This window comes from Saimiri boliviensis, chromosome 15 (genome assembly GCF_048565385.1).
Source record: "Saimiri boliviensis isolate mSaiBol1 chromosome 15, mSaiBol1.pri, whole genome shotgun sequence".
NCBI classification, from domain to species: domain Eukaryota; kingdom Metazoa; phylum Chordata; class Mammalia; order Primates; family Cebidae; genus Saimiri; species Saimiri boliviensis.
The window spans coordinates 5,020,409-5,032,962 of record NC_133463.1 but is presented as its reverse complement, the minus strand read 5'-3'; the positions used below and the strand labels follow the sequence as shown (position 1 = coordinate 5,032,962).

Genomic DNA, 12,554 nt, shown 5'->3' with positions numbered 1-12,554 from the left:
CTACCACAGTCCTGTTCCTTTTTCTATTTTTTTAATGTCATTTCACCACCCTCAACAGAAGTTCCTTAAGCTTTCAGTTTCTCTGCAAGTTTAGCTTAGAGGCCACCAATAATGGAACCACTTAGGTTGGTTGCTAAAATCCACATCCCTGGGCCCACCCAAACCTGCTTAATTAGAATCTCTAATTCCAGGACTCGGGAATCTGCAGATTTACAAATCTAAGAAAATATCGCAGTAGAACTGGATGACTACTCTGTCTAGTGCTAAACCTGTCTGCCTTGAGTTTAAGGTGCTCTCCTCTCTCACTCTCTCAACATACACTTGCACACACAAACACACACATTCACACACATGCAGTCTTTATATGCCTTTACATTTGTTCCTAGGTAATCTATCTGAGGGGGATTGGTTCCAGGAAAAACCTCAGAGGATACCTACACCATGGATGCTCAAGACCTTTATATAAAATGTTATACTATTTGCATATGTGACGTGGTAAAGGCCCCATAAAACTGCATACCTCGGCTTTCTATTGAAACTGCTCTCTGTAACTCAAATGTGACAGGCAAGCAGTCCAAATCCATGACTGTAATTTCCACCCTACCCAGACAATGTGTAAGCAAATGCTAATCTGGACTTCTGTGAACCTCTTAAGTAACAATCAGAATGTCAAAAGTCCCCTGGCCCTCGGAGTATCCGGAGCCCCTCACCCTCATCTTCGCCCAGGAATCCACTGGAATGTCCGGAGCCCCTCACCTGGGTTGGAGACACGCCAGTCCTCCGTGGCCGCTGTCAATAAAGACCCTGCAATTTGGCATACTTTTGTCTTGGTGTTGACTTTCTATGCTCAGGCCAGTACAACACATATAAACTATGTACATCCTCCTGTATGCCCAAATTCATCTTTAGATAACTTGTAATATCTATTATAATGTAAATACTATATGATAGTTGTTATATTGCTTTGTATTATTTTTATTATTAGTTGTTATTTCTTATTGTTCTTCCCCAAATATTTACTATGGATGGTTGGTAGAATCTGCCCATGTGAAATCGCATGAATAGGAAGAGCCGAGTGTACTGTGTGAGATTCTACGGGCATAAATGTACGGTTTCAGCTTTTAAACATCTACAGAGATTTAGAGATCTGTTTCACCCAGTGGTATATTTAGTGGATGCTGACTGGTAGGGGTGGATATAAAAACTGTAAAAACACAGAAAATGACCATCCATAAGTAAGAATTCTTCAAAACACACTTCATCCTTGAAAGGACTCATTAATCTATTTCTAATTTTAAAAAATCAATTAAGAGAACATTTGAAAATTTGATAACACACTGAATAAATGTCATATCTGCCTAATGAACGGAATGACAGTTTTTAGCAATGCACTACATTCTTATTTGCACATGGTGAACATTACGACATCAGGAAAAAGAAAACTCACCACTTCTTCATGTCTGCATTTTCTCACATTAATGCCATTTATCTGCAATGAAAAGAAAAGCACAGTTTCCCATGGCATACTGTAAATTGATTTGATGTTAGACAGCATATATAATGACAAAATGTATACCTGTAGGATTGCATCTCCAATAAAAAGTAAGCCCGAAAGCTCCGCTGTAAATGAAAAACGAAAAAGCACAGTTGATAATGCATTGACTGTTTTTGTTATACAGATGAAAGGGCTTTTAATTAATAAAGATAAAACCTATAAACAGAGAAGTAAGGGTTTTTTATGGTTAGCATCTTAAAAGATATACAAAGAAATGGAAATTCCAAACAATATGATTCAGCCTAATTATTGAAACACATACAGAGATATTTCCATTGACTTTAACTTTTGCAGACCTAACAGTTGCCAAACATTAGTCACTCTTCTAAGGGTAGATGACCACATTTTCTCATGCACTTACGATTATTAGGTCTCTGTGAAAAAGTTTAAGACACAGACATTCAATCCATCAGCTATGGAATTGGTTCCAAGTTCGTACTGAAACATTACATTGTTTTACTAATTTCGGTTTTTGACACATCTGCTTTCTGTCTCCATTATTTTCCCTACAGTTTCATATGAATCGTTCGCTGAGTAAAACCGTGCATGAGAACTGAAAACAGATACCTAAAATTGTCTTTACTTGATGGGACTTGTTATCGTTAGTTCTGTATGTTTGTTGGTTTAATAAAACACCTGAAAAGCTGTGCAGTCCCAATCTCATACCTACTTTCGGAGGTTTCTATTTTCATCCTTGTGCCCCTTCTGTGAGAGAAGTTCTTCCCCACAGGAGGACACAGGGCAATGACTTAGGAAGCAGAATCAGCCACTAACGCCTGAAGGTGGGGAGGCTGGAGCCAGTCAATCAGATCCTGATTTATGGTTCTTTTCTTTTCTTTTTTATTTATTTATTTATTTATTTTTATTTTTATTTTTTCTTTTTGAGGCAGAGTTTCGCTCTTGTTACCCAGGCTGGAGTGCAATGGCGTGATCTCAGCTCACAGCAACCTCTGCTTCCTGGGTTCAAGCAATTCTCCTGCCTCAGCCTCCTGAGTAGCTGGGATTACAGGCACCTGCCATCATGCCCAGCTAATTTTTTGTATTTTCAGTAGAGATGGGGTTTCACCATGTTGACTAGGATGGTCTCGATCTCTTGACCTCGTGATCCACCCACCTCGGCCTCCCAAAGTGCTGGGATTACAGGCGTGAGCCACCTCGCCCGGCCGATTTATGGTTCTTAAATATTATCTCACACTTCAAAAACAATGCCTTACAAATAAAATGGCTGGAATACAATTCTCTAAACACGTTACCTCTTTGCTCCTTGGAGATTTTTGAAACGACAACTGGAATGTTATGTTCCGCTCCTCCCTGAAAAGAGAAAATCATATATTGTACTTTTTATAAAAAAAAAAAAAATATGCTGCTTTTAGCTGAGAAACCATGCAGGCTCTGAAGGAAATGTTAAGTGGACACGAGGCAGAATTTAAATAAACTTGTGTTCTTTCTCCACTAAGTAGACAGTGATCTCATGAAAATGATCAATCTCTTTAGGATTTTGCTGGGACATCCAATAATAGCAATTAAATTTGAAAGTTTTCATTTATCAACAAATATTGATTACATATTTAGAGAGTCATTCTCTTCAATGTTTAACAGTGCGGCCTGTTATAGAAATTCTTATTAAGGATTCCAAACACCATATAATTATGTATTTCTGTTATCCTGCTAAGTTATTCTGTGCTGGCAGCTAAGGGCTCTTGGTGGAACAGTGACCCCTTGGGATGCTAAGAAAGCAGAGAGACTTTTACCTGCACAAATGGATAAACAAAATCAGAATGTGCATATGCATGAAAACCAGAGATTCATCTGCATTTCCTTCCTCACTATTGAATTCTTCTTTGTGTGAAAGCACATAGTAAACAAATCATACTGCCAAGAATATTGTAGTAGTACTATTTTTTATTTGACCAAATGAGATATGAAAAAAGAAAGATAAGTAAACTAAACTTACATGAAAGAAAATAAGATAAATCCTTAAAAGCTGAACAGAAATCTCGTCTCCTTACTGCAGAATTGAGAAGGTTGAAAAATGAAATCAGTACATAAAAGAATAAAATGTCATAGAAAAAAAGAAGCATAAAACTTTTAACACAGGCTCGTTGAAAGGACGCTCTGAATTCCATTGAGGTTGTTGTATCTCCAGAATATGTAAACCACCTAAGCTCCTTTTTTCTAGTACAAAAAAAAATGATTTTAAAGGAGATATTTTTTCCCCTGCATGCCCATTTTTAACACTTAATTGCCAGTATACTTAAATATAAAATGGTCAATAGTTTTGTAGAAAAGCAGAAATATTTACTTTTTTTTTTCTTGGCAAGTAGAGTACTTAACACTTCCAGAATATTAGGAAGAAATGTGATAATTAAGATAATGAAAACTGTCCTGCTCACACTGAATTTCAAATCCATTGCTAAACTCCCTTTTCCTCACTATTTCACAGCAACCCGATATTCATGCACCTCACCCCTCAGCTCTGTGGGGGAAGTCACTGGCCTAGGTTACAAACGGCTTCTACTTGTTCTGCTTTTCGGTCTGTGTCCCTAACAAGCAGTGACTGTGTGTAAGATGACATTGCCTCTGGTCTGAGGAGAAATAGTGATTTGTGGCTTATAGTACAGTGGAAATTAAGTGCTCATTTAGCACACAGCAAACTCTGAATAAAGGATGGCTATTATGCTAACACAGCCCATCTATTAAGATTTATGAGGAAACTCACATAGCATTAGAGTTGTAAATAAGATTAGGACTAATCCCATCTAAGACCCTTAATATTTATGAGTTAAGACTCCAAATTCCCGGTCCCCTATTATCTGCTCTGTTCTGTCCCATTAGAGTCATCAGCTTCTAAGATGCTATTTATTCATTTCTTACACTTATTAATAGTTTTCTTTCTCCTCCTCATCCCTAAGTAGAATGCAGATTTCTTGAGGGCACAGATGTTTCTTGGTAGTTTGTTTTGTGCATTGATGTAATCCCAGTGCTTGGAATAATATCAGATTTATCTTTGAAATGTTTGTTGAATTGAATAAATGAATGAATGAATGAAGTCTATGGCTTTTCCAGGACAATCCTAAGGTCACTGACAGCTTCTTGAGAAACTCGGAAATTAGAAAGGATATTAAGGATGCATCTCCGTTTTTTAGAAGGAACAAGCTGGTTAACTCAAATTAATCATTAACTAATGAACTTTTAGGTAGAATTAAAAGATGAAACATCAGATACTGTGATTCAGATATTTTGAGATGGGGAGCAACAATGATTTTGCTGGTCTCATCAGTGAGGCTGTTATGAGTATTTTCCTTTAGCTGTTTTGCGTTTCACCCTTTTCTCTCATTCTACTACTGAACTCAAATTTTTTTTTCAATGCATAGATTATTAATGCAAGTTACCGTGGCAATACATTGGGAAACCTATTCTTGGTGTCCATAGAAAAGATATAGAGATTTTCTGAGGGTTGACTCAATAATCCCATTCTTTCTTCAATACCCAGATGTGTACAGTAATCCCCTGCTTATCTGTGTTTCACTTTCTATGGTTTCAGTTACCCAGAGTATAGTATAATACGATATCTATCTTTGAAATGCAAAAATGTAATTAACCTTTATTTTACCGTCATTTTTCTTTTATATGTAATACATCCTAAGATTTGAAATGGTTTGAATCCAAACATGGTTTTTGGTTTTCTGTTTTCATTTTATTTTAGTTTTTTGAGATGGAATCTCACTCTGTTCCCAGGCTGGAGTGCAATGGTGCGATCTTGACTCATTGCAACCTCCACTTCCCAGTTCAAGCTATTCTCCCACCTCAGCCTCCTGAGTACCTGGAATTACAGGCACCCACTGTCATGCTCAACTAATTTTTTGTATTTTTGTAGAGACGGGATTTCACCTTGTTGGCCAGGTTCATCTTGAACTCCTGACCTTGGATGAGCCTCCTGCCTCGGCCTCCTAAAGTGCTGGGATTACAGGTGTGAGCCATATGCCTGGCCTGTTTTTTGTTTTTGTTTTTGTTTTTTTTTGTTTTTTTTTTGTTGTTGTTGTTTTTTCTTTCTTTCTTTCTTTTAAATTAGACATTTGGAGCTCTGACACACTTTCTAAATTAATTTCTGGAAATGACTTTAGTAATTACTAAATTTTAAGACAAAACTCAGAAGATAAAATTAAAACTCAAAATTATACTCCCTTCATTACTGAAGAAAATGTGAGCAGCTCAGCTGTCATAGTTAATTAGATTTAGTTCAGGACCGAAATAGGGAAATTTAAGGTTTTCCAGTCAATAATTAAATTATGTGGCTTGCCTCATTTAAAACAGGTGACAGACTTCCGTGACACTGGAATAATAATGAAAATCTCTAAACAGCCTCTCCTCCAGAGCAGCTCCTGGACCTCCATCGCCCTGAGCCTGAAGGAGTCCAGCACTCACTGTTCTCCGGCCTGGTATGCTCCTCCTTCCCTCGTAACCAGAAAAAAACTCTCCAATTTTGAAATTTTGACTTCAAGCCCCCTCCTTCAGTGTCTCCTTACTTGAAATAATTCAGTTATGTAGCATTGGATCGTGTCTGTGATTTACATTTGTTTAGGTAACAATTTGATGAAAGTCTACTTTCTCACTGGAATGTAAATGGCCTGAGATCAGGGCAAGGCTTTCATCACCATCTTCTTTCCAAGGCACTCCTGGGTGGGGCTGCGGCTCTGGTTTAGAGAACGCTTGAATTAGCTGAGCACTGTTATTTTCAGCTTATGGAGAAATCCAAGACTAGGAAAAAGGAGGCAGTGTTCTAAAGCACAGCTCTGGTAGCATTCACACATACATCGTTCAACTTTGTAACATTCTTTTTACAAAGTATAGTGGATTTTATAGCTAGTTCTATCCGAAGAAGGATATGAAATCTCATCTAAAGCATTTTGAGAAGGACGCTACACAATGATTTTTATCAGCATTACTGTGAAATACCACCAAATAAAACCTCGAATGCTTTTAGAGCATCGGGAGTCTTGCCCAATAATCTGTTTAGTTCAATGTTATTACTATTCAATCAGTTAATTAATCAGTCATATTACGGGCATGGCGGTGCAGGGAAGATCCATACGGCTAACCATTATTTTTCCATTTAGAGAAAAGAAACTACTCATAAGCAGAGAATAACAGTAATTAGAGTTAAGGGCTGGAATGAACAACTACAGAAGAGGCGCTTAAATAGTATCACTGGAGGAGTACAGGCAAGTGCCATCATCCTTCGGGATGCTCCCTTTATCTGCCAACATACTTAGCTTAATTTTGGTAAAAAAATAATGGCAAAAAAAATTTTCACATGATATATGATTGTCTTCATATGATAGTCTAAAATAGAGAAATGGTTGTTGCTCGGGGCTGAAGTAGGGGAGATGGGGATGAAACGGTGATGAATAATCCGGGATTTCTTCTGAAAGTGATAGAATGTTCTAAAATCGAGTGTCATCATAGTTGCACAGATCTGCGGATAGACTAAAAACAATTTAATTGCACACTTTAAATGGGTAAATTATATGGTATTGGAATTATATCTCAATAAAGTTATTTAATAAAAAAAAGTAATAATCTTTGAAATGATAATTGACTACTGCTTTCAACTAATTATTGGGACTAATTCATAATCCTTAAGGTAAGCTTTTCTGTCTGCCTGTTATCTACTTTTATGATGGAAATGGACATAATCACTTTGTCTATGGTGAAAACAAGCTAATCGGATTTGAGTAAAAATAACGGGAAGCAGAATGCAGAAAAATGTACACAAGCATGTCCATGCACTTATAACAACAGTCGTTATTTAAATATTTTTGCCCAGACATCACTAACAAGTTAAAAGGCATACCTTTATTATAAGATATATTTTATTTGGAAAATTAGTACTCAACCCTTTGTCTTACAAAATTGCTTACTTGATCTTGGTCATTTTGATCCATTTATTTGGGTTTTATTTTATTTTATTTTATTTTTATTTTCTTTGAGACAGAGTCTCACTCTGTCACCCAGGCTGGAGTGCAGTGGTGCGATCTCTCACTGCAACTTTCATCTCCTGAGTTCAAGGAATTCTTCTGCCTCAGCTTTCTGAGTAGCTGAGACTACAGGCATGCGCTACCACACCTGGATATTTTTTTAGATATATTTTTAGTAGAGATGAGGTTTCACCATGTTGGTCAGGCTAGTCTCGAACTCCTGACCTCAAGTTATTCCCTTGCCTCGGCCTCCCAGAGTGCTAGGATTACAGGTGTGAACCACGGCGCCTGGCCTTATTTCAGTTTTAAATAAACCAGAATGTAAATAGCATAGAGAGGAGACATGATTTGTGTCCCTGAGTAGAACATTTTGAGGCAATTTATTCCAGGTTTTGTAGTTCTAAGCATAGTTATTAAGAGTAAGGACTCTGTCATCAGCTCTCGGGGGACTGAAGTTCAACCCTACTTCTTATACCAATAATGAATTACTTAACTTCTTGACATGTAATCTCATTGTGGAAAGTATAGCAATAGTTATCTGCTTCTCTGAATAATAAAGGCAAGTTAAATAAAATATAAAGTATGTACCTCAGAATCTGGCACTTAATAAGTGGGGCATAAATATTAGCAATTATTTATAAATGAGAAGATGATTTAAAGTAATAATGATTATAAGTATATTTTGGATTGCTACAGTGTTAAAGCTTCCGAAGAGAAACCACTTTTGATTGCATACATTTATTTAATGGACCGAGATAATTTATGATTTCCATAAGAAAGTTGTGTTTGTTGGAAAATACTGCGTAAAATATTTTTATAGTAATAATATTTAAAACATCCTTTACCCCAAAGGTAATTTTTTAAATGGTAATGATCAGAAATATAATTTAATAATGTGCAAATAGATAATATTGGATTTTAAAAGATATGAGAGATAAATAAAAGCCTTGCAAGGACAAGATGATGGTTTGTTTTAACATAATTATCCCTATGATAATTTCCATAAGAAGAAGGCAAAATACGATAATATTGGATCGTACGATGTGAAAATTTGTTGATTTCTGCAGATGTAGTTGAGGAAACTATTACAGTTATTTTTTATTTTTTTTAATTGTACTTTAGGTTCTGGGTACATGTGCAGATCACGCAGGATTGTTGCATTGGTACACACATGGCAATGTGGTTTGCTGCCTCCATAAATGCCAAGGCTCTGGATGGTCCAGATCAGAGGACGGGCACTTGGGAGGGGAAGGAGACAGGAGTTGGTGGGGCTGGGTGAAGAACCAGGGAATGCAGGTAGAAATGGCGCTGCAGGCAGGGAAAAGCAGCCAGGCTCGAGGCCATGTGCAGAATGACACCAGCCTGCTGAATCTACCGCTTCAAAGGGGTAGTTTCTGCCTAAGAACAGACAACAGAATGTGCAATTGAGTTGAAAATTTAATGATTCTTTTTGTCCAGTTTTGGGGAAATCCCAGATAGGGCTTTCTGTGGACATTTTTGTAAAAAGTAAATAGAAGAGTTTGATTTTTTTAAACTGATGTACAAATTAATACACGGGGGAAAAAGAAAACACTAGTGTGTGGTTTTTGAGAGATATGTCTCAATCAAGGAAAATTAAATCATAACAGGCAGGAAGAAACTTAAATCACTCTCAAAAAATACCAAAAGTTACAGCAGGTGTGAGGATGCCTCTCAAAGGCAGCCTGAAAGAAAGAACAGCGTGGGTAAGCAAGGAAGGCTGGAGGGCTGGGAGCAGGAGTTAGCGCGGTGCCTAAAGCCCTGCAAGGGTTCTGATCAGAGAGGGAGGTGGCATCGCTCTCTCCTTTGAGGGTCTAGAGTAGGAGTTTGCTTCACTTGAAGACGACAGAGGCCCTGATGTAAATGTGTGTGTTGTGCCCTCCAAATTTCACCTCATTACATTTGGCAGGCACTTAGTAAGTGAAGCATACATATTAGCAATTACTCCTTTGAGCCTTCTGTATTTGCTAAACAGCAATGAAAGAATAACCGTAGCACAAGACAGGAAGGCAGAGAAAGTAGCACAGTCCAGGAATGGGCATTCTCCCCAGAGGTTAAAAAAGAATTTCTTTTCACTCTAGAACTTGAGGACAAATAATTCATCAAAACTGGGAGATGGGAATGCGAGAGTAAGAGTCAGCCTGTGCGTGTTGCCTCCCTGGTCAAGGCGTCAGCTTCTCCATGTGCAGCATGAGCTCACGTGGGCCACTGTGCTCAGAGGTCATTTGTGGCTTTGCTCCTGCTTTTGCTTTTTTCTTATTATTTCAAATTAACATGGAGAAATAGGTAATTTGGGTCTTTACTTATTCAGAGTCAAGCATGCTTGTTGTAAAATGATAGGATTTTAGGAATCTAAAGGATGACTATGTCCAAGAAGATAAATTAGTAATTCCCAGCTTAAATCTCAATGTAATTGATGTTAGAATTCTTTCGGGGTGGCTATGTTCCAAATTGAGTGTCTAGCATTTTTGGAGATGATTTGATTAGTTTGACTTTTGAAGGACAGGCTCAGATTGGGTAAGAAACTCCAAAGAATATACTTCAAAAAACTTAAAGAGAAAAATTAAGAAATAATAGAAAACTAGACAAAATTTAAAAAGAAAAAGGATTCAAATTCATTTAAATCATATTTAAAATACATAAAGCTATTACAATATTCCTTTCATTTCTACTAAGCATATATGTTCCTCTTATTCTTTGGGATTTCAGGAATTTTTGAGGCGGGAACACTCCTCAATGTGTTCTACATGGTATACTGGCATTAGTCCTAGAATTAAACCACAGAGACACAGAACTGCCTCAACCTCCAAGCCACCTGCACATATTTTTGTCCCAGAAGTTTGAACTGAGGATGGGGACCCAGGCATCTGTCAACTTCCCCTTTGACTGCCACACTGCATTTCGATAGAAGACAAGGCTGACCGACTGGAGCCTCCTGATTCACCTTCCTGTAGGTGGCAGGCTTGGTCTTGGGGAAACAGGAAGGTTCTGTTTTTGCTTAAAACAAGATCAAACCCAAAACCTTTTCACATGTGAGTCCTAAAACTGTAAACCCGAAACCCTTTTATATGTGATTTCTAAAACTGTAAACCTGGAACCCTTTCATATGTGATTTCTAAAGCTGTAAACCCACAACCTTTTCACATATGAGTCCTAAAACTGTAAACCCAAAACCCTTTCATATGTGGTCTCTAAAACTGTAAACCTGAAACCTTTTTATATGTGATCTCTAAAGCTGTAGACCCAAAACCCTTTCATATGTGATTTCTAAAGCTGTAAACCCGAAACCTTTTCACATGTGAGTCCTAAATCTGTAAATCTTCATATGTAATTTCTAAGGCTGTAAACCTAAGATTCTTCCACGTGTAATATCTAAAGTATGAGCCTAAATAAAGGTAGAAAGTTCCTTTGTTAGACGAGCTGGGTAATTTGGAACCATCGCTCGGCTCCCAGCTGTAATAATTGTAATAATAATAATAAACTCCTTCCTTCCCCATTCAGTGTTCCAGGGAGCTGTTTCCCACGGCCTTTCCTACTACAGAACCATGTCTTAGGTAAAGAAGAAAAACAAAGGTCAAGACTAAGTTTTATTTTCCCACCAACTTACACTCTGCAAGGTACTCTAGCTGGAGGGCTTGAAAGAGACAGCAATATTGCATGTGGGCAGCAGACATCAAGGATTTGTGGACAGTGGTAGCTAGAGACATCATATTACCCACAGCCCACAGCCTTTGGGACATATTAACCAACAAAACACTGGACTCAAACCTACCAAAGAAGCCGCTCCACGCTGTCCCTGCACATGCTCTGGGGAGACCTGAGGACTCAGTGGTGACTGTGCCAGGGAAGTCCCCAAGGCAAGATCTGTCAGGAGTGAAGGGCGTGGCCAGCTGGCTTTGACTCCTAGCAGCACCTGTTAGAGTGTTTGATTGCGTTCTGACTAAAAAGGACATTTGTTACCCTTTAGCCAAGTTTTTTAAAAGAAGAGTGTTTTTGAATATAAAACTAAAATACCATGTGTTCTGAGTCCAGTGGAATTCACAAGCACCTGTAGGCATCTTAACTACACTGGAAAATGACTTTTCAGTTACCTAACATACCATCTTCCTTCTGCTACCTTACATAGAGACTGTACAGATTTTAATTAGTAATTCTCATCATGAATCTTCTGGGTGTGTGCCAGTGAGGATTACTTAACTAAGCAAAAGGGTAAGATATGAATTTATGTGTTTATATGCATACTTATATTAGTGGCCCAAATTGCTTCTGAAAACTGTACATAAATAATTCAACATTAAAATATTAATTCTACTTCTAGCCCAGAATGATTTTTTAAAAATGTTTATACATGTGTTCAAATTCTCAGATCTTAGGAAAATAATGCTAAAAAATAAACGCTGTCGCTTATTTAATTCATATATGACAGGGGAAAGAGATTTTTGTAATAACATTGCTGTTTAGAAGAATCACATTTTAGTCTAAATAATCCAAATAAAAGATAGTTTAAAAATAGTAAAATGAAATTCAGAGGTAAGTATTGAGAAGCAAAAATAAAAAACCATAAAAGGAATTTTTTTAGGATGAATGGGTAATATTCTAAATAAAAGTATTGATGTTTGTATTTCTTGGCAGTGTATAAGAATTATGTAAAACATTCTTTTTTGTTAATTCCAATATAAGATATTAATCGTAGTTCAAATACCACTTTTTGATCAACATTTTGAATGGAAAATGCACATTTATTTAATTCAGAAAATTATTCTATTTATTACATATATAATAGTTTGGTTTGGATTGAAAATGAAAATATAAAACTGAAAAGATTTATTTAGGAAAATTTTTGATTCTTTAAAAACTCTCTAGGTTAAAACGTGGTATTTTAGTAAAAATAAATAGCATTGTATAACTGAGTTTACATTGTAAATACAAAAACACAACAAAAAAGGAAAAGAACATCTCTAGGTGACACGAAATTAAAGTAAGCTCTACTACCAGAAATAAGA

General features: G+C 36.9%; 1 protein-coding gene across 3 annotated transcripts in view; it reads right to left on the bottom strand.

Moving 5' to 3' along the window:
* SNTG1 (syntrophin gamma 1) overlaps window positions 1-12,554 on the bottom strand; it is a 756,922-nt gene that overhangs the window by 283,127 nt on the left and 461,241 nt on the right. For all 3 annotated transcript variants that reach the window (XM_074386645.1, XM_074386647.1, XM_074386646.1), the window contains 3 exons: window positions 2,809-2,866; window positions 1,577-1,620; window positions 1,448-1,489 (listed from right to left, as the gene is read on the bottom strand). In XM_074386645.1, coding sequence (XP_074242746.1) covers window positions 1,448-1,489; window positions 1,577-1,620; window positions 2,809-2,866 — 144 coding nt within the window. The remainder of the gene's footprint in view (window positions 1-1,447; window positions 1,490-1,576; window positions 1,621-2,808; window positions 2,867-12,554) is intronic.